Source organism: Eurypyga helias, unplaced genomic scaffold, assembly GCF_000690775.1.
Source record: "Eurypyga helias isolate BGI_N326 unplaced genomic scaffold, ASM69077v1 scaffold9122, whole genome shotgun sequence".
In the NCBI taxonomy this organism is placed as follows: Eukaryota; Metazoa; Chordata; class Aves; order Eurypygiformes; family Eurypygidae; genus Eurypyga; species Eurypyga helias.
In genome coordinates this window covers 36,710-63,649 of record NW_010237868.1, presented here as the reverse complement: position 1 = coordinate 63,649, position 26,940 = coordinate 36,710, and the positions used below count along the sequence as shown (strand labels likewise).

The window sequence follows — 26,940 nt, the reverse complement described above, 5'->3', positions numbered from 1 at the left end:
TACACATTAGTATACAAGTCTGTGTATGCATTAGATACTTATCAGTTATCTGGAGAATGTATGACATTGAAAAGATCTGTTGAATGACAGAAATTAGACATAGGTTGCTTTCCATCTCGCTGTTTCTGTGTTATTACTTGATCATCTTACATGTAAATTAATTAGTCAAGTCTTACTGAGCAGAAACGTTTACATTTTCCCCATGGAATCTGTACTGGAATCTTAGAAAGCTTAATTGGAGTAACTCATACTCTTGCTGAGTTCAGGTTATCTTTGTTTTTACTCTCTCGTGTTAGGGACTGCAAGTATGATATGGTATTCATATGACTTTTGTGGGGTTTTGTGGGTTTTTTTCTTTAATCTAAGCATGGTTCTTTTCGTTTTGGATTTAAATAAATATCAAAAAGCTGAATGCTAACTCCAGTTTTATTCTGATGTCTGTATCAGTTAAGTTTTCCTAGGTTAGAACTGTGTTCTATTCTATTCTTTTGTTTGGTTGATTTTTTTTTTAATAATTAGTGTTCACAACATCACCTAATGGAAGAGAACCTGTAATTGTCTCTCTTTCTGCCGATATTTATGCAGAGAGTTAATGAAGGCAGGCATAATGAACCCCTTTAGCTGCTCACTGAATAGTTTTCCTTTTTTCAGTTAAGTGTAATTCTTGCTGTATTACAGTATGCATTGGTGTCTGAAGACCATTTGAGGTAAGGTATTGAGGATTTGAGGATTTCTTAAATGCATCACTAAAAATTGTATTTTTCTACTAAATTTCTTTCATCTATTCATTCTGTAACTGCTTCCACAACTGCTTCCACAAAAAGAATAAGGATTATGTGACTGGATTTCTTCTTCATTAATGCAACATTTTTGGTGGTTGCTCTTTATTTTGTTTTGCTCATACCTACCTTGGATGAGAAAGTGTACAAAGTGTTACAAAGGTAGACCTTTTTCTACGATCACAACCTCAGGTTGAGCTTATGGTTTCTAGGATGCACATTTTAGAATTCTTTTCAGTTCTTCTGGTTTTGTATATTTCAAAAATAACTAAATATTTATCATGAGAAAGGAGAAAGAAACTGCCATTTTAGTTTATAAGATGTGTAAGCTGTGTAAAGTATTACCTTGAAGTTGTCTTTGGAACCAATCTTTTAGGAAGAGGGCTTGTTTGGCTTTTTTCCCTGCTTGAATATTGGTTTATTTAAATTGATTAATATTTTTATTCAGTGTTTTTAGTTGCATTAAGATATACAAAGTGAGTATTATGGCAGTAGAAATATTACACAGTACTTCAAATCAGACTTCTGAAATATTTTCTGTCTTTCAGGGTTACCAGGGCATGGTTGATGGAGGTGATAATATTGTAGAAGTTTCATGGGAAAGTGTTTCAAGTATCCTGCAAGTGGTAAGTGTGAGGGGGGGTGTGTGTGTGTGTGAAACCCTCTCGCTTTTAACATGGAACCAGAATTCTAGATCCAGGTAAACAACCATACTTACAGATTTGAATTCTGTGGTGACTGAGCGACCAGCACGTACCACTTCTGGCAGAGCCTGCTTTCTACACTATGGATGTTTGACACTTCCTGAAGCTCCCTGTGTGGTTTTGTATTTGGTGGACAGAAAGAGTCTTGAAAACCTTTGTCCTAGATTTCCAACATTACATGTCATTACCCTCATAAAGCCATATTGACAAGCCTGTATTTAATAAAAAAGACATTACAGGACCAAAATATGAAACAACTGCGTCTTGTAATGTCAGTGTTTTCTTATGAAACCTTGTTGGCTTCCTGTGTAAGTGGATTTAGTATTATATTACTGTGTGTAATTACACTACAGTTCTCCAGAACACTCATAATACCAGTGCCTCTGTACGTTTATATTACAACGTTCTGCAGGGTGGCCATTTGTCTCTCTCTCACTTTTCCTCCGCATGGTAATGTTGTTACCTCTTCCAGAGCAGATGCTATGTTTGGCGAAGAGGCCTTACTGCTTGCCAAGCTTTCTGAAAACTACCTCCAGGTGAAGCGTGGGATTTTTTTGAGCTTTCTGTAAAGCGAATATAAACATAAGGCAGTTAGCAGAGAGAATAAGAGATCTTAAAAAAAAAAAGAACCAAACAAATACACTGGAATACTGTGAGATATTTTGTCCATGTATGTTTAGGTTTTTGCTGTTTAGTGTGTTTTGTGAGTTTTGTGTGGGTTTTTTTTTAATCCCCTGACTGTCTTGTAGAATCTATACTCAGAGAGTCATAGAGTATCACAAGTTGGAAGGGACTCATAAGGATCATCGCGTCCAACTCCCTGCTCCTAGTAGGGCTACCTAAAAACGAAACCATGTGACTAAGAGCATCATTTAGACACGTTTTAGGATTAAGAGGAAATTGAGATGTCATGGCCAGTCCACCTGAGATAATAGGCAGTAACAGGATGTTGGCGGCCTGTCCATGTATATAGCATACATACTAGAAGAAAAACACCTTTCTGAGACTGATTGCTAGGCATTCAACAGAGCATCGTTGTCACTGAGGATGCATCTTAATGAATGTGTTCAGTTGCTTTGCTAAAAGATTTTTTTTCCTTAGCCCAACCTATTTTTCCGTTTAATCAGAACAAACAATACATCGATTCAAATACATAGTCCCTTTTCCATTTCAGCTATGTTTAAGTTGAAAATACCTAGTTTAGATACTGATTGTTATTGTTAGAAAATCTCCACATGAGAAGTATTTCTGTGGTTTTGTCTGTGAAGAAAGCTGAACTACATCTACTCCACCTTTTTTTTTTTTTCTTCTTTCTGCTACAACACTAGCAGCTGTTGCATGTTGCAACATAGATGATAAAATACTGCCTGGGACTGGCTTGAGAGCTGAAACACCTATTGATAGGGCAGTTTTATCAGTATAGCCTCTACAGAATTGAAGCTCGAATTTATCGAAAGTTAATGAAGGAAATATTTGTACAAAAGTGAGGTAATCATGTCCACATCTGTTTGTGGGGTGGGGGGGGAAGTCTTGATTAATTTTACTTTTTACTGTGACAATAAATAAGGCAAAATTTAGACTTTCCTTGAGGGACTGAACAATGTAAACACAAAAGATACATAAATAATGTGTTTTCAGCAAGATGCCCAGCAATTTTCAGTGACAAGGGTGTTTCAGTCTTTTTGGAAATAATTACTTCCATTTTTGAGCAAGCTCTTTAAATCATATAAATAAATACAGCAGATAATAAATTCAACATTATTCTGATCTACAAGGCACTAAATGTGGATGTAGTTCTTTCTGTAATTCTGTAGGATGTGAATAAAGCTAATTTTGAGCTTTAGGGTTACATCTTTATAGATTTCATAGTAGTGGGGGCAAAATGTCATGCTTTGAAGCAAATTCATCTCAATTCTTTACTTAGTATCATACCACTTTTATTATTGTCATCACACATAAGTAATAATTATATAATTAATTGGAATTCTACTGAAATTAATCCCAAATGATTTAACGTTTTTCTTCAAGAGTAGCTCTATCAGTAATTTTTGAGTGTTTTTTGTCATCTTCCCTGGTGTGTATATGCTTTTGAGGCCATAATTTCCTGCAGGTTTGATAATTCTTTGTTTCTCATTACTTTTTATTCACTGTAAAATTAAAGATGGAGGTTACACTATGAAACGACCATTCATTATTAATCCACCCTCAGGAAATGCAGAAAAAATCAGATTATAAATTAAAACTGTTATACTTCCTTTTCCTAGGGTGGTACAGTTATTGGTAGTGCACGCTGCAAATCCTTTCGTACCCGGGAGGGTCGCCTGCAGGCAGCCTACAACTTGGTTCAAAGAGGAATCACTAATCTGTGTGTGATTGGTGGAGATGGTAGTTTAACTGGTGCCAATCTGTTTCGTGAAGAATGGAGTGGACTTCTAGAAGAACTGGCACAGAAAGGTAAGTTTGTGTTCACAACCTCTAGTCCAGTCACCGGGAAAGTTATGTACCTTAACTATTCATACACAAACTGTAACCAGAGGATATTTCTTAAGTTCAGAAATCAGATGCATACATTCTAGGAAATTATGTGGTTCTTCATGAAGTAATAGTTTTTTAGTTCTGTACATCCTTTCTTCTGTACCATAAAGGTTCAGAAAGTCCAAATAAATTACTGTGCAACTGTCTGTGTGGCTTTTTTCTCCGTTATGAGTCGTTTTCAGGGCCTGAACTTTCAGCCTTATGCCTGAAAAGCCCTTTGCCTTCAAATCCGAACTAAGATAGTAATTCCTTTCCTACAACAGCCTACGCACTTGGTTGTTGTTAAATTATGGTGCTTTTCTGCCTTTATATGTTGAAGATCAGAACATTGTTACTGGTTCTGAAAGTGAATCTAGCCCAGTAGTTGTCACTGATAGCATCCAGGAGATGTGTGGGAAAGAACAAAATAGCAGATCAAGACTGAATAATGCTGTGTTGATGCTGTATGTTGTTCATACTGTATCAATACTCTGATAGGTGCTATCCATTTCTGTCTTCCGGACTTCCTGGCCCAGTTGCTGTTAGCAGTCCTTAAGGAATTTCTCTTCCATGAATGTATACGGTCTGCCTGAACGCATACAGGCTTTTGCTGAAAACCTTGTATAGGAAGGAGTTCTACAGCTTCACTGAATGGTGAAGATTGTGAAGAATCTTATGTTTATATAGATCCTGCTGGCTTCTAGTTTCATTTTATGTCCTATAATTTTTGTGTTCGAACAAACAGTGAATGATCAGTCCTACTTCTCTGCATGCCACTTGAGATTTTACAGCTGACTTACTTTCCCTTCATCATCTCTTTTTCTAGATGGAAGAATCCTAGTTTGCTTAGTTGTTCCTTATATGTAAGTTCTATACCTTTGATCATCTTTGTTGCCCTTCTCTGAACCTTTTCCAGTTCTACCATGTCCTTTTTGAGGTGGGGAGGACCACAACTGCACCCCGTACTCAAGATGAGGGCAAACCATGGATCAACACAGTAGTATAATGATCTTTGCTTTGTTCTCTATTTTCCTAATATCTTCTAATATTTTGATTTTTTGACTGCTGTTGAGCATTGAAGCTGATTTATTAATGAAAACAACATTATTATATTATTATGCTGAAAATAGCATCATTTCGTTTTGTGAGGTTAGGGTATATTTTTCATGTGTATTTTATACTTACCTACAACAAATTCCATCTGCTTACTATGTCCTGCTAAGCCTTCATTTCTTCTCAGACACCCCACACCTTTAGAACCCAAATAATTCAGTTTGATCAATAAATTTTGGCATCTTACTGCTCATTCCCTTTTCTAGGTTATTGCTGAGTATGTTGAATAGTGCAAATCCCGGTCGAACTCCACTGGTTACCTTCCTCAGATAAAAGAACTTGCATTTACTACTGCCCTCTCTGTTTTACTTTTTTACCCTCTGTTTCACATTACTTTGTGCAAAAGCCTTCTCTCTTATGCTGTGGTTACTTGGTTTCCTCAAAGACCTTTGGGGACAGACCATGTCAATGGCTTTTTGGAAATCTAAGTAGAATATGTCAACGAGATATCCATTATTCATGTGATGATTAAGTCACCTTTGGAACTCCAGAAGAGGTTTGTAGTGCGTGGTATACGTTCATAGAAAACGTTTTGACTTCTTCAGAATGCTGTATTTATCTTTATGGACATTAGTTATATTTTTCATTATGGTTTCTACTATTTTCTCTAGTACAGACATAAAACACACTGATACGTAGATCTTGAATCTTATATTAAAAATTTGCTATTATATTTACTGCCATCCAATCCACAGATACTAAGGTAGTTTCAGGCACTTAAGCAGCCAAGGTATTTTATCCTTGAGATCCTTTAGAACTCTTGAATGATTTAGCATTTTCACTGATGTCTTGGGAGGCACAGACTGAAACTTAGAATAGGAGCTTTTGTATTCTATTTGCTTTATTAATCATGAAATCAGAGCCTTTCAGTGTTGCAGAAGAGAAGACTTCTCATGTTTAATGATGGTTTTGGATTGTTTTATACATATATATGCCCATAATCGCATCCCTTCACTGCACATCATACACTGAGACTACAATTTGACTGCTACTGTTATAGTCCAAACCTTCAATTTTAAGGTTGCTTGCAAAACTTGGTAATCTGTTGATACTTTGAAATTAACTGAAAAGCTCTTGTTTCTTTCCTTACTGTAGGGAGTTCCATGTAGGATTCTTTGGTTTGGTTGTTTGATTGGCTTTTGTTTGTAGTTTTCACTAACCTTGTTAGCTAAAATATCTAAACACAACTCAGTATTTGGATATGTTTAACTTACAAAATAGAGCACCCAAGCGTATGTTTAAAACGTTTCAAAAAAACTTACCGCTGTTTCTCTGGGTACTTTTAATAGGAAAGATCGATGAAGAGGCCGTTAAGAAATACGCTTACCTTAACATTGTGGGAATGGTTGGATCCATAGACAATGACTTCTGTGGCACTGACATGACCATAGGTACTGACTCAGCCTTGCATAGAATCATTGAGGTTGTGGATGCCATCATGACCACTGCTCAAAGGTAAATTGTGCATATTACAGAAAACTGTAACAAATATACTGTTGTTTATGCCTTGAATATTCAAGTTTCCTATTGCCATACTACAGTGGAGGATATAAATTAATTTTAAATAGAAGTTAGATAACTGGTATTTATGGTATTTCTAGAGGGGGAGTAAAAGCTCTTTTTGGCTGCGTCTTTCAAGTGTCTTTCATTTTGTTTCTTAGTAATGGCTTTTTGGTGCTGGTGTTGGTGGGGACTGAGTTGTTTTTCTTCAGTGGCTAGTATGATGCTATGTGTTGGTTTAGCATGGAGAAGAGTGTTGATAGTGCTGGTGTTTTTAGTTGTTGATACAGAGTTCGTGCAGAGTCAAGGACTCTTTCAGTTTCTGATGCTGAGCATGTGTTCCCAGCTTCTTTGCTACAAGATGCTGGGAGGGGACACGGTGAGGACAGCTGACCCAGACTGGCCAAAGGGAGTATTTCATTCCATGAAAACATCATGCACAGTGTATGGGTTGGGAGTTGGGCCAGGGGAGGACCCTCTCGGTTAGTTGGCGGGTGGTGAGCGGTCCTACCATATGTTTTCTTTTCCATTATTTTCATTACATATTATTGTTTTATGTAATTTTCAGTTATTAAATTGTTCTTATGTCAACACATGAGATTGTCTGTGACGCCGATTCTCTTCCTCCACTGGAGGTGGGGCGGGGGGAGGTTTGCAAGCAGCTGTGTGGTACTTAGCTGCTGGCTGGGATTAAACCACGATACTTTTCTATCATTCCTGTCATGGCAGCACTTCAGACATCTGATTGTAGGGGCTGCATCAGCTTTAGGGACAGGCTTTGGTTTTTTTGATGTTTATGGTCTTCTCCCAGTCATACTCTTCTGCAGAAGACCCAGATATAACTTGGATAGTACACAGTAGCATCTGTTTGTATACAAGCTTTCTCTAGGTAAAATTTAAGCAATTAAATTACTTCTTAAAATTCAACTATGTCATTGCAGTTCTTAACTATAGGTCTGCATCATCTACATTTCTAGTAAATATTCACCTTTCTCCTAACTGCCCTTATGTGTTTTAGAAGAAAGTAGTAGTGAGAACAGATTATACATTGGAAGATACATAATTTTAAATATGTCGTTTAATGTGGTCGGTCTTCTGATTTGGTAACGAATTCTTTGTTGGGTAAGCGTGGTAAGCACAGGCTGTTTCCTGATACCAGGTTCAGATTTCAAGAATTTGGACTGGATTTTGGAGTTGCAGTCTTACAGTTAATTTGTGTTCTTATTTTTACAGCCACCAGAGGACATTTGTTCTGGAGGTTATGGGGAGACACTGTGGGTATGTATTGTCTTCAGCAGTTTGTGTCTCATACAGATACAATTATGAAAGATCAAGATATCTGAAACCTAAATGTCTAATCATTTGTTATGTTTATTTAGGTATCTAGCTCTTGTTAGTGCCTTAGCCTGTGGTGCAGATTGGGTATTTATTCCTGAATACCCACCAGAAGAAGGATGGGAGGATTCAATGTGTGTTAAGCTTTCAGAGGTAATCTATTACTATGGGATTTCCTGATGTCTTTGCAGATGTCTGTTTGAAAACAGTGATTTAAAAATGTGATTAAAATTTTCAGCAAGTCTTTGCGTCTGGTGTCACAGATACTACTTTGATCTTAAGCAATTCTCTTCCTGTATTCTGTAATTGTTTTGAAGAATTGTATGACCTACTCTAGGTATTATATAAAACTATTCCTGTATAAGCAGTGTGTGTACCTTTCCTCATTGAATTGATATAAGGCATTTCACTTAATCAATGAAAAGACCTATATAAAGACACAATGTGTGAGTGATCCAGTATAAAAAATATTTCCTTAAATCCTACCAGTTTAATGTATAGCAGTTGATTATGAAGTGGTGCTGTACATTTCTTTCAGTTTTTTATTATATAGATGTGCTCTTATTTTTGTTATAGAACCGTGCACGAAAGAAAAGGCTGAATATTATTATTGTAGCTGAGGGAGCTATTGATTGCCACAACAAACCTATAACGTCAGAGAAGGTTAAGGATGTAAGTGTCAAGAATCCTCATTGTGCACTTTCTGTTCTTGATGGGGCTTTTTACTAACTAACATTTCTGTAAAGTAAATCTGTTCCTGTAAAGTAGCTTATCACACAGTTTAGTTGTATTTTATATTTGTGCTTTGTTATCTGAATCCATAATCCACTTAAGAGTGAATTATTTCAGTGGATGTTAAGTAGAACCTTTTCTCAGTGTAAAATAAGACAACAGTCCACAACACCTACTTCATGGGTGCCTTAATTGATAGGGAGTCTGAAGTCAGTTCAAATCAGTAATTATAATCCTACTTTATATTTCTTTCAGAATGTTAATAATGGTCTATCTCATAGTAAAATATACTGTCTGATTCGCCAAGAATTTCTTTGGTGTCTAAAAGCTATTGAGCTGAAATTTACTCTGATTTTTCTTGGAAAGGGTCCCTTAAGAAAAGAATTTGAAAAATAATCATTGACAGGAAGGAGCTGTGACACTTTGACTTCACCTGGGGTTTATCTGTCCTGTCACTGGGAAGTTTTGTTTCCCATAGCTGTTGGTTTGAGAGTAATCTTTGACTCCTACTTAGTAAACCTGCAACTCTGAATCCAAATTTAGCACCAAGTGGTGTTAAGCCCACATACAGCAGATAGCTCTTATGCATTTATGGAAGAAACATTACTTGCTTGCTGCAAATTTCAGCCAGTAAAACATTTAAAAAACCCATAAATACTAGGAACAGAAGATTTTGTAAATAACTTCTACATTTTTTTTCTGCTTTATGGTATCCATTTCTTATTCTCCTAGCCTTCCATGCTCACTGAAGATGTATTAATAAACATGTTTTTCTGTGACTTGAGGTTTGGTATGTAACAGAAAATGGAAAGAAAGTCTGACTGAATTAAATAGTTTTATTATAATTTTTATTGCAAGTTTTAAAAGCCTTGTCAATTAAGGTTAAAAGTAATTTTCACTAAAGTTTTACTCAGAATCTTTTGGGTTGTGTAATCTTGCGTATAGATGAAACATGGAGTGAATAAAATTCCATGTAATTGAACTCCTTTCAAGTATTCTAATTATAGTGCTTAGACCAGTTTTTGAGGACTTTGTGTAATGAAGCCATTATTACATACATCTGCAGTTAAAGCATTGCGATCTAAGCCACTGGTTTGACATTATTAAATAAAATGCTCCTTTAGATTAGGAACCTGGAATTTTGTTCTAGGTTAGGAATAAACTGAAGACTGGCTTTACTTTTTTAGTATTGTCATTACTGTAATCCAAATGTATAGTGTATGTAAAATCTTATTCTGATAACACATAAAGCAGAGTAATCCCAGTGTGTGTGTAAACTAATGATGATAACTAACTATATTTTGAAATTCTGTGCAGCTTGTGGTTCAGCGACTTGGTTTTGACACCCGAGTAACTATCTTGGGTCATGTGCAAAGAGGTGGAACCCCTTCGGCTTTTGACAGAATTTTGGTGAGTGAAACAAAAATAATTGCTTACGGTACCACATGGTACAACTACCTTTTGATTGTATATTTGGGGGTGGGATAGTTCTTTACCTAAGGAACTTGACAAATTATTGTGTCTCAAATTAACTGTCTGAATAGCTCGAAATCAGAATAGTGCAAAGGTGCAAGAACAATCTTCCATACTTAAGGGTATTAAACAGCCTGCACCATTTTCACCTATCAAGCAATAATTTGTTTCAGCTTCATTTACAGAGAAATCATGAGCATTTGTGTCTGGAAGCCTTTTACTTTTCACTGCTTGCTTGAACACTCAAATATTATCTATTTTCAGGCAAGTCGTATGGGTGTGGAAGCTGTGCTTGCCCTTCTAGAAGCTACTCCAGCTACTCCTGCGTGTGTTGTGTCCTTGTCTGGAAACCAGGCTGTCCGTCTGCCTTTGATGGAATGTGTGCAGATGGTGAGTTTCTGGCAAAAGGCCAATTTATAGTCACTTATTAATAAAATAGACCATTGTGTACAATTATACTGTCTTATTAAAACACTGATGGGAATTTGCCCAGCAATTTCCCACATATGGGAATAAAGAACTTCATGTGTTTTCTGTGTTTTTACTTCCTTGCAAACTACCAACAAACAATACGTATATATATTTAAATTTATTTTAAAAGTTCATGTCAGGTTTTTTTTATTTTCACAACAAAGTTTTCAGATGCTTGCGTCCATTTACACATCATACGCAACAGTTGGCTTTCTGCACTAAAAACTGTTCAGCTTAAACTGAAAAGAGAAAATGCAAAAAAAGGTGCAGCGATTTCCGCCTCTCCCCACCCCCCAGCCGCAGGATAGCCTTAGGTGTCTGCTTCTACTTTTGTTTTGGATGTCCACTGTAATTTGTGCTGTGATAAGCAGCTCATAAATCAATGAAGTGTCAGTATTACTTTTTTCGCTTTGGAAAGTTTTTTCAGAATGATATATTGGAACACATTAAATAAGTAACTTCCTGTGGTAGTTTTAAACATATTGAGTAATCAACTTGGTTTTTTTTCAAGACTCAAGAAGTCCAGAAAGCCATGGACGAGGGAAGATTTCTTGAGGCTGTGAGGCTGCGTGGAAGGTATGGCCAAAAACTTTCATCAGTTTATTTGCTCTAGAAAAACTTAATTGCTTTGCTGTTCCATTGGCACTTGATGTTTTATTTTAAATAATTTAAATTCATGTGGTTTTATGTACTTGAAAATAATAAAGGACACAGAAGAGTTGCCTAAATAGAATAATTGAAATTATCTGCATGAAAACATGCAGAACAAAGAAAACTGACAATGGTATCAGGCTAGTGACTAGGATAAGTACTGATGAAGGGCTGCTGTACTGTATGAGCTGACTAGTAGCAACCGTATGTTTGTCTGCTCAAGATCTTGAGGCCAGTGCTCTGAGCTTGTTTGTAAGTAAAGTAGCTTGTACTTTTCCAACAGTACAGTTGGAAGGAGACATTCTGCACTATATTATGTGTCAACAGAGAATTTGCAGTTTCAAGTTACGTGATAATAAAAAGCTTTATCACCAAGCTATAAAACTCACTTGCCAGCCATACAGTTATATTTTCTCCCTATTATCTTACAGGATTGAGTATTTTCCAGTGTTCTCTCATTTCCAGTTTTTAACATGTTTTGCATTTGTAATAACTTCAGTGCTAATATTACATACCTGGTTTTAAAAGTTACTGAAAAATTCAAGAGTTTCTTAATAGAATCACAGAATCTTTTAGGTTGGAAAAGACCTTTAAGATCAAGTCCAGCTGTTAACGTAACACCGCTAATGCCACCACTAAACCATGTCCCTAAGCAGCCTGTCTGTATGTCTCTTAAATACCTCCAGGGATGGTGACTACCACTTCCCTAAGCAGCACGTTCCAATGACTGACAACCCTTTCAGTGAAGAAATTTGTCCTCATACTCAGTCTGAATCTCTCCTGGTGCAACTTGAGGCCATTTCCTCTCGTTCTATTGCTTCTCACTTGTGGAGAAGTGGCCAAAACCCACCTCCCTGCAACCTCCTTTCAGGTAGTTGTAGAAAGCTGCAAGATCTCCCCTAAGCATCCTCTTCTGCAGGCTAAGCAACCTCAGTTCCCTCACAGGACTTGTGCTCCAGACCCTTCCCCAGCTCCATTCCCCTTCTCTGGACATGCTCCAGCACCTCAGTGTCTGTTTTGTAGTGAGGGGCCCAAAACTGAACACAGTATTTGAGGTGTGGCCTCACCAGTGCTGAGTACAGGGGGACGATCCCTTCCCTAGTCCTGCTGGTCACACTGTTCCTGATGCAGGCCAGGATGCCGTCGGCCTTCTTGGCCACCTGAGCACAGTGCTAGCTCCTGTTCAGCTGGCTGTTGACCAACAGCCCCAGGTCCTTTTCCACTGGGCAGCTTTCCAGCCACTCGTCCCCAAGCCTGTAACATTGTTGTGACCCAAGTGCAGGACCAGGCACTCGGCCTTGCTGAACCTGATAGAGCTGGCCTCCGCCCATCAGTCCAGCCTGTCCAGGTCCCTCTCCAGAGCCTTCCTACCCTCAGGCAGATCAGCACTCACATTCAACTATCTGCGGACTTACTGAGGGTGCACTCAATCCCCTCATTATGATCGTTAATAAAGAGATTAAACAGAACTGAGCCCTGGGGAACACCAGTTGTGACTGGCCACCAACTGGATTTAACACCATTCACCACAGTTCTTTGGGCCTGGCTGTCCAGCCATTTATTTTTTTTTTTTTTTTTTCCCCAGCGAAGAGTATACCCATCCAAGCCCTGAGCAGCCAGTTTCTCCAGGAGAATGCTGTGGGAAATGGTGTCAGAGGCTTTTTCTAAAAGTCTGGGCAGACAACATTCACTGCCTTTCTCTTGTCCTCTAAGGAGGTGGACTAGGAGTTGAAGTTTACTGTTTATTTAATCTTAGCTTATTTACTTACCTTATTTACTTATTTAGGAGCTTTGAAAACAACCTTAACACCTACAAATTACTGTCGCACAAAAAGTCAGATGCTGAGCTTCCAAAGGTAAGGGTTTTTTTTTTGGAGTGTATGTCTGCTTTTGGGCTATCACAAGCAGTGATTTTCCTCTTCTTTCCCCATCATCCTGCCTTAATACCCTCTTGAAACCCATGCCACAGGATATTTTACAGAATTAGTTCAATATTTTAATGGCAGAAAAATGCTTGAAACACACAGCTTACTATAATGATAACTTTTATCTTTGTGAAGTGATATAGCATCTAACCAGTGAACTTACTGTTGGACAGTTTCTTTCTGTCTTGGATATGTCTGGTCCCAGTTGCTATTGTGTCTGGTCCTGGTAGTTACCGTTACGCCCTCTGCTTCTTAACATGGAGAGAAGGAGAGGTGATGTAATCACAATTGAGTCTAAATCTCGAGATAAGGAAGGTTAATTATGAAAGAATCCTAACCCTTCCTTTTGAAGGGCAAAACCACTCAAGAACAGCAGTAAGTCCAGGAATTCATGGGATGGAATAGTGAAGACAGATGCATCATGTTTAGTGAGTCCAGTAGGTCACCATGCATAAGACAGCAGTCGACATGTAGTTCTTTTCCTTATAGTTTAAGTTGCATTCAGGAAGAAATTTGGATTTATTAGGAAGTTGACACTAAATGTTTTGTGTAAACAAGTCTCAGACAGGACTACTTTGTTCTTATTACTAAATAATTTTGGATTTGACCACAGTTGATGACTATGGCACCTCATTGGTTAATTCCTTTTTAATTGTGGTTTGTGTCAATTCAATGCCTTATTTGCATAATGTTACTGTTATGTTTTTTGAATTCTTTTTATTCCGATTAAGTATTTGAGAAATGGTTCACAATATCTTCACAATATTATTAAGGAGAAGAATTGCACTGAAAATAGGAAAAGTTCATTTGAATAGCTGATACTAGTTTGGAAGTTATACAGATAGCAAGTAACATCCAGCTAGCCATTTTAGTTGGCAGTATTGCTGTGTAAGATGTCATGGAGAACGTCACACGGTAAAGGAAACTTGGTTACAAATCATAACCATCATAACCAAAAGTCATCGCAGAAGCTTTCAAGGATATTACAATTAAATAACTCTGGTTTAAATTACTGTCTTACTCTTGCTAAACGTAAGTAAAAGTAAGCATGTAGACCAAAGTTATTTGAAATACATCTGCCACAATGTTTGGGTTTTTTTTGGGGGGGGGGTGGTGGTGGTATTCTTTTGGGTTTTTTTCCAAAAGACAAGTATCTAAGTTTGACCTTCAAGACATCAAAGATGTTGGGGTTTTTTTGGGGTGGTGCATATTGAACATTAGCTTTTCCAGATCAGGGATGTGTGTGGTATTGGGGTGGTTATTTCTTTGTTGTTTTGGTTTTTTTATTTTGCTTAGTTTTGCGTTTTTTTGTATATACATACCAGTGCAGATTTAGAACTTTCAACATTGGGCTTTTGTATTTTGTTTTAATGTAGTTTTGCTGATCTTTTTGTGATGGATGACATTAGAAGGAAATGTAGGTCAGTTGTCATTATTAACTACTTGGATTTGGCCACACTAGCCGAATCTGTGCTTCAGTAAAAGGGGTTGGATGGGTATTAAGAAGCAGATGAAATGTGCATGTCATGGGAATTGAGGAGAAGGCTAAGCTGATCAGATCACGAGAGCCTACTGAATGCTCTGCTTCAGCAGTGCTGGTGCACACAGATATTTTGCTGCTTCTGTTTCCTTTTGCTTTTTTCTACCATCCTTGGATTGTGCCAGAGCTAAAAGAGAAACCACATACATTCTGTTTTGGGTCTTTCTTGGATGATTTTCTTTTTAACTGATTGGAAGAAATTCTCTGATTATTACTTTTCTGTTTTGTTTTTTTTTTTTTTTAATTTCCCTCTCAGAGGATAAAGCTAAAACCTTCTTCGGCTGTACCAAGTTGTTACAGTTTTGTCAGTCGTTACGAACAAATTAAGGTCATTCAGCTGACCTAAAGCATGATGAATTCTGGTGTATAAGCTCAGGCTGTTAAGTTTTCTTACATTTTGCTTACATAGTCAGCTATAATTTAAATTGTTTGCTAAATTTGTGCAGAGGGTTTAAACTTTCCCAAAGGTCGGTCATGTAAAGATTTATTTACTTATAATTTGCTCTCAGTATTAATTTCAAAGCTGTAAAAATAAAATTAAATTGATTAATTGCAGTGCTTCATTTTTTTGTAATGGAATATATTTTTATCTGCTGTAAATCAACACTTATTGATGTCAGTGAAACCACTGATTTATGCTGGCTGACCATTTCTTAGTCTATGATTTATTTTCTTAATCTGTGATTTGTCTGGAAATAAGCCTTCCATTTCAAGGAATACTCTATGTACAGAATTTCTGCATTTTATGCTTGCAATTAAATCTTAATCTAAAGGTGTTTTCTGGCATTTTACACACAGTAGCACTCTTGCCTTGTTCACCCTTACAGTGTACATTTAGGAGTATTGTAGTAATTCCATCAAAGAAAGTATTCTTGATTTGAAAACTGTTGTGGTTTTAGAGTTGGGTCTGTTGTAACAAGACAGAAATTTTTAGTAGTGTTCTGTAGCTACCTAGTGGGATTTTTACCACTTCTGTTGTTTAGTCTGTAATGCTTACAGTTAGATGCAGTGGTTTTGTATGGAGTACAATTGATAATTAAGCAATATAAATGCAGAGGTATGGAATACACATTATATAGAAAAATATTATTTCATGTTATGTTTTATATAGAACCTACTCTCCTACATTGTCTGTGGTTTAAATTAGAAATGTGTATTTGATATCTAAGGCTTTCCATTAGAGTAAATTAGCTGCTTACCTGGGGCACTCATTAAAGTCAGGAGACACTGTATATAAGCACAGCTGCTTTGAGTTGTTAGGAAATGCTGTAAAAACTGCCATAATCTGAAAATCATCATCATAGAATGGTTAAAATGTTATCATACTGTGGAAGATACTGAGTGCTCCTGATTGCTACTATACTGTCAGCTGCTCTAAAAACCTGGCTGATACTTAAAATTTAAGTACTGTCTTATTTAAAAACAATCATTCTTTTTTCAAACTGTTTGTTGCTATGTGATATATTCAAATAGGGAAAGGTATCTTCTAGTGAACTTTAAATTTTGGATGCATTTAGGGGCTTTGATTACATTCCAATACTTAGCAACTGTGTGTGATGGACGAATTAACCATGGTGTAGAAATTGAGGTGCTTATTTCACATTATTTTTCTCTTGCAGACTAATTTTAATGTGGCAGTTCTAAATGTTGGTGCCCCTGCAGCTGGAATGAATGCTGCAGTGAGGGCTGCAGTGAGAGTTGGCATAACTGAAGGCCATAAAATGTTTGCTGTCATTGATGGATTTGAAGGTTTTGCTAGAGGGAAGGTCAGTATTATATGTGGTGATTACATAGTAGTATGTACCCCGTTGTGGTTAGGGTGTGTTCTTAGAAGGTATGTTCTGTCCTAACTCTGGTGGGAACTGATTCTGTAAGTTTTATTTCTTAAAGTTATATAAACCTCAAATTTCTCAACTATGCAAGTCTGTGGATCCATGAATCTTAAGTATTGCTAATCACATGCTGCAGAGCTATAAAATCAGTTTAGATTTATGTTTAGCATATGGTAGGTTTTTCACAGAATAACAGAAGAGTTGCTGGTCTGTGCATTTTGTTCCTGCATCTGTGTTCCTTTGCTGTAAGGAACTTTGCAGTGGTTCTTGTTCAGGAAAGATCATTTTTTGTTTTCCCCCGAGGTGAGTTAGACTCCTCTGTTCCCCTGTTTTTAAGTGTTAAGCATCAGTTGGTACACTGAGGAGAAACTGGATACAAGACAACATTTCTATGCCTAGGCCCATAGGCCCAAAAAATAACTTCAAAGACGTAGTTTTAGATTTTCATGTTTCACATTCAGTGGGAGAGAATATGAAAATAGGATCATGATGTGAAACAAGGAGGCAGGGTTCATCATGATCTGGAGGAAGAAAGAAGAAATGGAATAGAAAGGGATTGGTAAGAACTCAGGGGAAATTAAGTGGACCTCTTGATGCTGTTTTTATTTCTTTGCCAAGTCCTTTTTTGGTGCTCTCTGCCCTCCAGCGTGTTCCAACAGCTTTACATTAAGTCATACCTTGTGTATGCTGCATGTCAAGAGAAGTAGTTGGATAATTACTTAACAGAATCTCGTTTTCCACTTTTATTCAAAGATAAAGGAAATCAGCTGGGGAGATGTTGGAGGCTGGACTGGTCAAGGAGGATCAATTCTTGGTACAAAACGGTAATATCAGTATTTTGTCAATTGCTATGATGAATGCTAGGATTTTATATAACCAGTGTGTAATTCCATGCTCTCTTCCTTCCACAAAATATTCTAAGTACTGTGTTGTGCGGGTTTGTTTGGGGTTTTTTTTCAGTTCTTACATTCCAACTCGTGTATTTTGTAGTATTGTACCAGATTCGAAGAGAGAATGAAAATGGGAGTCGGGCCCTTAACTTAAAAATTTCCTGGGATCCTTACACTGAAAAGGATCGAAAACCTGTAGTTTCTTCACCGTTTGTGTGATTCGTTACTGGTTGTCAGGAAGAATTATTTGTATGGATAAATATGTAAAATGAAAAATATTGCATTGCCTGCTCAGTTTACTGTTTCAGCTTGATGCAGAGTCTGTAAATTTGTTTTTATTTTTCTCTTGGTTTAATAATTTTTAGTACTCTTCCTGCAAAGTATTTGGAGAAGATTGCTGACCAGATGCGCACTAACAACATTAACGCCCTTATGGTTATTGGTGGATTTGAGGTACACTGAAATATCTGATTATGTCTAAGTAGAGTAGAATTCCTAGTAAAAGGAATAGACCATTTTAATTTTTATCCAATCTTCATGTAAAGTGCATTTGTTTATAACTATATTTGATATACAGCTCAGTGTTTAGTATCAGAGGATTGCCAATCACTGATTCTGTGGAAAGTTGACATTCAAGACAGTGGGTAGTAACTAAAACAGGATGTGCTAAATGCATAAATAAGGTGAGATAGCATGACAGTATTTTTATATTTAAAAAAAAAAGTTAATGGTTTCAGTAGTGCAAGTTCCAGTCTATACTGTACCAATACTAAGAACATACTTTCAGAAGTTCTAGACCTTTAGTAATAATTGCACTGTGGTCCTGTCCTTAAGCCACTCTTTCTCACACATTGCATTTGAAAATCTGTAATTGATCTAGAGAAGTATTTTCTTTTTTTTTTTATTTCATTTTACCAAAATTATAGATTTTTTGAGATCTAGATTCAGGAAAGTATTTTGCCAGCTCTTCCCAGAGAAGAACATACTTACTTCTTCTTGATAAGGAATAAATCATCCTTTTTTTTTTGTTTTGTTTTCCCCTTCCCCCCCTCCCCCAACCTCTTAGGCATGATCCTAGTTCAGGAATATTAAGATTTTAAATGAGCAGTAACAGTACCTGAAGATTGGAGAACCATTTGCAGCATGTTTGTGTTGTTCAAAGTACTTAGTATGTCTAAATTATGTATTCCCTTGAAAATTAATGTTTCACTTACTGTTTGTTTTCAAATGTATACCTGGTTTTATTGCTTTCTTTTTTTGTATGTGTTAGATTTTTTAGGCTTAATGCTTTGACTTGAAGTGTGCTGTGGTAGAAATGGCTCCCCCTGTGGCCCTTTTATCGTTCCAACCTTGCCCTGGTTTCATTCATCCTGATTTTTTCCCCCAATGCCTGTGCCCAACAGGCGTACCTCGGACTTCTGGAATTGTCAGCTGCCCGAGAGAAATATGACGAATTCTGTGTTCCAATGGTTATGGTTCCTGCAACTGTATCCAACAATGTACCGGGTTCAGATTTCAGCATTGGTGCAGATACTGCTTTGAACACTATAACTGATGTAAGTCTATTCTGGTGTGTGCGCTTACTAACAAAGCAGTTCTGGTTAAAACTGACTAAATTGGCTAGAGCTGGATATTTTTATAGACCAGAACATTGGAAATGTGATCTGAAAGATGATACACTTACATGATACAGCCACATTCACGATACCCATTTAGAAAAAGAGAAGGTTTAGGATCCCAAATGCTTCCGTTAGGTTTCCTCTGAAACTAGAATGACCTTTCAATTTGTAAACTACAAAATAAGATGGCATATATCTATGTTATGTGGAAGAAAGAAACCTAAGCTAAGGCATATATTACATGTATTCTACTACTAACAGATTTAACAAAGAGTTGAGACCTATTATGAAGTGGCTTTTGAAAAATCAAATTCGGTAATACGATATAAATTAAAAATGGATCGATTAATACTAAACCCAGTTGGACAGAAAGCATTGTCAAACAGCATAAAAATTACATTGTCAGGCATGCACACTTTCAGTTCATCTGAATCCCTTAAAAAGCATTCGTCTATCACAGCTCTGCTGAGAAGAACAATTCTGTTTCTGTATGTTCTGACATGATTGTATCTGTGACGCAGTAGTGGTAACATTACACTTTCTTCTTTTCATCATAGTCTGTGGACACATCCATCTTGTAAATACAGTTGCAGTGTGTCCATAGTTTGAAAACACAGCAAAGACCTAATAAAGCATTTGTCTGCAATTGAATTTACTTTTTCACTTAAAAGGAAGAAACAGAATTATTTCATAACTTTGAGAAATACAATGGATTACCATATTATATTAAAAGTTCTGCACTCATTTTTGCCTCCAGCCATGTTGGAGCCAGAATGTAGATTTGTTATTTACTGATGGTACATTTTGAGCTTCATTTTAAAAACAAAAAAATAGTGAGTATAATGCTCATGAAAAGCAGGAAAAGCATCTCATGTTACTTTTGAAAATTAAATGTCAGTTCTTTTATCACTTGGATGTATTTCAAGATTTTAATCATTATGTTACAATCAGAAATTTGAAGGATTCATCAAGTGCCATCAATTTCAAAAGCCCTAATATAATTTTCACCTGGTTTCCTTTTGTTTTGGTTGTTTTTTTTTACCATGCTGATAAATACTTTTATCTTCCGCAAAATAAACCCTTCAGTTAGGAAATGTCAGTTTCCTTAACTGTTGCCTTGAACAAGACTGTGTGCTAAACAAGTTTTATCTTAAACACATCTTTACCAACAACTTAGGATATAAATGTTGATGATGTTTCCAGTTCTGGTAAATAAAAATATCTCTCCAAAATGATTGATCACTGATTAAGGTGAGTAAAATTATTGTGCATAACACCTACTTTTCTTCTTGTCTTTTCTGCATAAGCTTTGTTTACCTGACTTCTTTTGATAGGTTATTTCATGTAGCAGGGATACATATTGTAGTCTCCCTTCCCTTGTTACTGTGTTTTGCTTTATATTTAGGTTTCTAGGTATCATCCACCTTCATTAAATAATAAAATATCAGTATTTCTGTATTTTCAATGCCGTATTTAAACTTCTAAAATTGTATTTTTTTACTAATAGCTTTCATCTTGTTTTTGTATTTTGCCTAGATTTTTCTCTGAAATACTATGAAATGTAATGTCTTTACAAGATTTAGATGCGATCCAGTGGAGAATTAATTTTCATTCTTTTTTGGGAAGGAGCAGACTTTTGAGTTGGGAAACATTTTTGCTTGATATCTTTAATTTTCTTCTCTGATCGTTTGAGCATGATTCACTAAATCTTATAATGAAAAATACATCCTTTCATTCCTATGTCACTTGTTCAGATCAGCTTCAGTAGTGATGATAACCCCCTATTAAATGTGACTGATAGGCTCAGTACAAGTCATACAGTTGCCTGTGGAAAATGGAAACAGCAGATGGACATGAATGTCCATTTTATCTACTTATAGCATTTTTATTCCTGTTGCCACTATTAGGTCAACAAATGCTTCATAGTTTGCAAGATTACACTTCTCGGATTAGTGCCTCTTACAAACACCAAGAAGTCATTGTGTTTAGTTTTTCTGTGGTACTGCTCTTACTTCTATGTTCTTGACAGCTTTTAGTCAGGTAAGTACATTTCTGCCGGGTAATGAGGCTTTGTTAGTGTTTGGTATTACTGGACACTTGTCCGTGTTAGGTAGTTTGAAACTTGTCAAGGCATGTAAATAGTACCTTGATACATTTGCAGATAAAACGTGTTAAATGCTGCACTTAAAAAGAAAAACAATAAAAACCAGACCAACAGATATGTAACGTGACTGAGAGATTAGGCAAGAGTGTGCTTTTCCCTAAGTTGTAGGTAGTGGCTGGTACGTTTCTCATAAGTGCCATTTAAAGTCTATAACAGTTTCTATGACCCTCTTGAAATGTTCCATTTTTTTCATTTTTGTTTTAAAAATAAGCTTGAAATCAGTTGAATAGTAGGATTTGGTTTGTCTTTTGAATAGTGTTTTCTATTTATGATATACTCTATTTTTAATTTCAGTTTTCAGAATATTAGTGAGAAAATTGTCATTGAAAACTCCAATACAAAATAATTGGGGAAAGCTGGATGTTTCTGTACCTGAAAAGGTCATGCTTATGGCTTGTATACCTAGATACACAAAATAAACTGGTTAGAATTGCAGGATAAGAACATGAACTTTGAGCTTTTTGTGAAAGGAAGCATCAGTAAAATAACTCCTGTGATAAACATACCTATTTTCAACTGCATGTTGCTAATCCAATGAAATTAATAGAGTATTATTTCCGGTAGCAGACCTCTGGAATGTGACAACAGAGAAGTGTTAGATTTTTTCCTACATAATCATGAAGGATATAAATTTATTTTTTAAATGAAAGTTGTATTACTTGATCAAAAAGAGATGTTAGCAATACATTTTTCAGGTGGAAGTTAAAAGCATGAAGAGTGATTAAGCAAAATGAATACAAAGTTACTCTTAGCTGCAGACCATGTGAAGGGAGTAGAAAGGATGAAAATGTAATTAAAAAACAAAGCCTGTTGATGGGCTAGATGACAGTGATGGAAAGAGGAGTAAACCAGAACAAGGTATGGAAAAATACTCATTTGATTTAGGAGATGTAGAAGAAATAAAGCCTGAAAAAGGAAGAGGCTAAAATTTGCTTATGTTTCTTTGACAATCTGCTTTTTCCTTTCATCAAAATGAAGGGGGGTACAGGTTGATCAGTTGGTTTTGTGAGAAAAAGAATAGCAAACATCCACTGAGGAGTGCAGAAAGCTACAGTTAGATTTCCCTAACGCAGTCTCCATGCATTTCCCTGGAACAAGAGACTCCTGTACCCTCCCAGTGCTGGTACTGCATAGGTGGCTCTAGCTAACCAGAAAAGTCTTCATCCACTTCAGTCATGGCAACAGCTGGATGTGGAGCTAGGGCAGTAAAGCCATCCCTTACAAATTGCATTTAGATCAACATAACGTCCACAAACTTCAGCCTGGGCTTGACTGTATGTATGATTATAAAGCATCCTGGGTGGTCAATACCCTTTTTAATAATACAAATACAATAAAAGTGTGTGCAATGATTAAACCATTTTATTGGCATAGTACAGTATCCATCTATGATCTTACTGTAGTACTTACCTTAAAAAAACAGCTGTAAAGCAGTTATTAAAACCACCAATCACTTGTTTACCCTTTAATTATTAAGCTGCCCTTTCCTGAAAGCATCTTCATATTTTGCCACAGTGATGCGAAGATGTTGCATATAGTTGCCTAATGCTCGTGCTTGGTGAAGGTACAGTCTTTGGATATGTTTGCTGAAATCACTTGCATCAAATAAAATAGCAATATTTAATGCAAGTAAAACATATCTTACGTGCATCTTTTACCATGAATGCAGACTAACCAGTTGTGTTAGTTATTGCTCTAAGTCTCCCTTCAGTTTGATTTCCCAAAAGTCTCAATATAAAGCTTTTCAGAGAAACTCCTGTATTGCAGATCTCCAGGAAGCCATGTGGTTTTACCAAGCCACTGTGACTCAGCGTACATCTGTATGTTTCTGTGGAAATAAAAGCTCCAAACAGCCTGCCTGAGCTGAGTTGGGCTAGACCATGAAGTCTCATCCACTCAAAAAAATACCATGTGTTGCTCTTCTGGCTGCTCTGCCTCTCCGAGCTACAGGTCTGGAAGTGCAATCTTGTGTTTCTAGTGCTGAGCTTAATTGAAGGTTGCAATTAGGAAATACACGAGTTGAGATAGACTTTAGAAAGTCCATTTGCACTTATGCACCTACTGCCATACGTCCTGTCCTCTCACTGGACAGGATCTGCTCTATCTAGGACAAAAACCCAGAGAGAATTCTCACAGGTGAATTTTTTTCCCCATCACTTTCCCCTGAGTTACTGCTTCTATCAGACACTGCATAGCCACTTGTGGAGATAGCCTGATAGCTGTCTGCTGTTGATCTGCAGTAGTTTGCTTCTCTGAACTGATTTGAGAAATGGAAAAGATGAGACTTCTGTGAACATCAGTCCTTTGGGAGAGATTAAGAGAAACATAACATGCTATGCAATCAGACTTTCTTGTGGAGAGCCATTACATAGGCAGCTTGGGAAATGGCCACACATCATGAGAGATGCTGATGAGTTTAGATTAGAAAGAATTGGAATAATGTAACAAAAAATGTTTACTTAAAACAGCTGCAGAATTGTAACCTTTAAATACTATTGATATCTATTAGGATTACCTAATCATTTTCACATGGAGATTTATTTTGAAATCTTCCCAAGGACCTACAGAATCCTTGAACTACACGTGCAGACTTTATTAACTCATCCATGACATACATGATCCTGCATTTTTCTGGGCCTGTGTCCAGCCTGTGTGTGTAGAGGCAGATGTGTGGTGCTGACAGAATCTTGGAAGGCATGGGCAAAACTTTTTTTCCTTTTTCTTGGTGGAAATAGATGTGTGTCTTGACTTCTATAGGATAACATAGTTTTTTAAAAAAACAGCTTTCTTTAAGCATTTCCTTCAAGTTGTAGGTGTTTTACTAGTTAACTTTCTAAACTCCTTAACACGTATCAAACTTTGTTCTTGAAGTGGTTTCTTGCGGAATGATTTCCAGTCTACCTTTGTGCTGTCTGTTTCTGCCCAGCTGCTTCAGACCTCTCTGCTCTGCACACTTGGCATTCACTCTCTGCTAACTTGCACTCATCTTCTGCATTTCTTCAAAGAGCATTGTGCCAATGCAGCCCCAGTGCACTGTTGTGGTATGTACAGGATACCCACACCCCCCCCAAATCATCTCACCGGTTGTGTCTGCTTGGGCCAATGGACAGCCAAATTTACCATCACATGCAAGGAGTCATTAGCACAGCAATCCAAAGACAAGGAATATATCACTCATACTTGTACCACTGCTTCAGGCCTATGAGAGTTGTTTGCAGCTACACGAGGCACGTTCCCGCTTTGAGGAGTTTTGCGTACCTATCTGTGTGTTGCCGGCTACTATTAGCAACAATGTGCCAGGCACAGACTTTAGCATTGGTGCTGACACTGCCTTGAATGCTATTGTGGAGGTAAGACTGTGTATCTCTTAACAGTTAAGATCATAAAATGCATAAGATGAGGATACCTAAAGACCTCAAAATGTCTCTTTTTCTAAAATAATTAATTTACTGTGGGTTTTTTATGTTCTATAGTGAAGATGTTTGCCAAGACTGATTAAAGATTAACCTGATACAAACTAATTATGTTGGATGTTTAACTCTTCGGGGCTCTCTTTTGTATTCCAAGACTGCTGTGTTAGTTCTTAGGATGTTTACTTTTATGGAGAATAAAATATTTTGCTTGCTTTGATTTTGGTTTGGTATCTTGTGCATCTCCTCACTTAGGTGAAAGAAAGCACGTTTTATAAGTAAATGCCACAGTTACTTCATGGGCTAATGACTGAGCTCAGTGCAGTGGAGGATTCGAAGTATTTGGTTAACACGAACCACATGAATAATCCCATTAATCTTAACACATATGAAGTGCATATGAGTGCATGCATAGTAAAAGCAGTTAAGTCTGTCACTGATGCTAACAGTGTGAGGCCAGAACTTGCTATGAATGAGTTTTCCATTTCAGTCACAATAGGTTTTCTAGCTTTAGTCTGCCATATGTTTTTCCCTTGGGTACAACTCATAAGTTCTTTACTATCCTATTGTCAGTTCCCTTTGCAGCTACAACAGAGTTGAGATCTAATGCAAACGAATAAGTAAACCTCTGACCAGCTCTGGGTTTTATCAAACCCCTTGTTATCAATCTATATAACTAATTGTAAAGTAATTAGCCAAGACAGTCAGAATAGGGACCAGGGGTTTGAGAAATGCAGGTTTGTTTTTCTGCTCTGACACAATTATTTATGTAGAATGACAAACCTCCAGTAGATAATTGGAAGAGCTGTGTCAGAATAGATTGTGGCTTGGTCTTCGGGAGATGCAGTACAGGTAAAGATGACCTAAAGTGTAGGGTGGGTGAACTCTAGCAGTGTGTTCATAGACAGGACACAAGTTCTTTTACCACTCCATTAGCTGCTTTTCCCCCTCACCTACATCTCTAAATGTCAGGCTAAGTCTGCTAATTATGACTGATACCACGTCCAACAGTGGTGTGTCTGTAAAAGCGAAAACATGAAAACACAGTGAGAGGAAAAAAATACGGTATATACTGCTGCTGCTTATTTCACTGTTTTTATTAAATTTAATTTCAATTTGTACAGCCTTCGGTAATGCGTGCAGTAAAAATAAAAATTGTTGCATCTGTTAAATTCCATTATGGTTAGACTGTCATGCTAAAAATAGAACACTTGGTTTGATGAAGTTCTGAGTGTCATATTTTCACAAAGCTACGTCAGTTCATAGGAAAGCTCAACTACCAGTGGAATTCCAGAGATACTCCTGAAAGAGTCACCATGCCTCCACGTTTAAAATTCCTGACTTCTGCATGAGGCACTTGGTCTTTGGCCTTCCTAGCCTTCGGAGCACTGCATGAATTAGTGATTCTTTAAAATGCATCTGCACCATTTTTGTATTTGGGTATTTCTGTCACAGTCATTCTGAGAGAGCGAGAACAGTACAGAGTTTCTGCTGTGTTTCTTGCATAGTCAAATATAGAAATCCTTCTAAATAAATCTAAAGTGAGTAATCCTAAAAGCAACTAATGATTTTCATCCTTGCTTAGAACTTGGAGCTTCTCAAAAAGGCAGAAAATGCCATTCTCCCAGCAGCTGGAAAATGTTCTTGGAAAGCTTGGCATTTACAGATCTTTCAAGTCTCTGAAAACGAAGGAGATGTTCATGCATGTATTTATTCGGTGTCTGAAGCCAAGATTTTTTATAAGTTAAACACATAGTACCCATCCAGTTCCAGGCAGCCTTTAAAAAATGAATTAAAATCGGTTCAGTGCTACATCTGCCACTATTAAAAGTAACTGGGATATTTATAAATTTGTTACTGATTGCCATATGCCAGTACTGTGCAAAAATTCTTATGAAACCACATCTGGAAGGGGATAGTAAACTGCTTGAGGACATTCAAGATGGGTAAAAGTGTCCTTTTGAAAAACTGATCAAGGTCAAAGTAGCCTTTTGAGATGCAGCTTGTTACAGGGATGCTGCCCACTTAGGATAATAGAATGTCAATCCATACTCTGAATACATGTGAATTCTGCACTTGTGTGTGTATGTACACATAACATGCACATATGCCGATACATAATTAAAGTAGACATAAACTACACCACATGTATCTTCTCATAGCTGGGGCTAAATAAATTAATTCACTGTTTTTACATCAGTGTGTTAAACTGCATGATGTTAGAAGTTCTAGTCTTTTATTATCAAGTTTTCTTACATATCAGTTAATTATTTGTTCTGTGGTCTGTT

General features: G+C 36.9%; 1 protein-coding gene across 1 annotated transcript in view; it reads left to right on the top strand.

The window, feature by feature from the left end:
• The window catches only part of PFKP (phosphofructokinase, platelet), a 39,793-nt gene that overhangs the window by 5,705 nt on the left and 7,148 nt on the right, over positions 1 to 26,940 (top strand). The window contains 14 exon segments of the mRNA XM_010147632.1: positions 1,328 to 1,405; positions 3,748 to 3,937; positions 6,400 to 6,565; positions 7,844 to 7,888; positions 7,990 to 8,098; positions 8,522 to 8,617; positions 9,995 to 10,087; positions 10,415 to 10,540; positions 11,133 to 11,197; positions 13,059 to 13,128; positions 16,357 to 16,503; positions 17,323 to 17,393; positions 17,825 to 17,912; positions 24,440 to 24,592. Of these exon segments, the coding sequence (XP_010145934.1) occupies positions 1,328 to 1,405; positions 3,748 to 3,937; positions 6,400 to 6,565; positions 7,844 to 7,888; positions 7,990 to 8,098; positions 8,522 to 8,617; positions 9,995 to 10,087; positions 10,415 to 10,540; positions 11,133 to 11,197; positions 13,059 to 13,128; positions 16,357 to 16,503; positions 17,323 to 17,393; positions 17,825 to 17,912; positions 24,440 to 24,592 (1,497 nt within the window).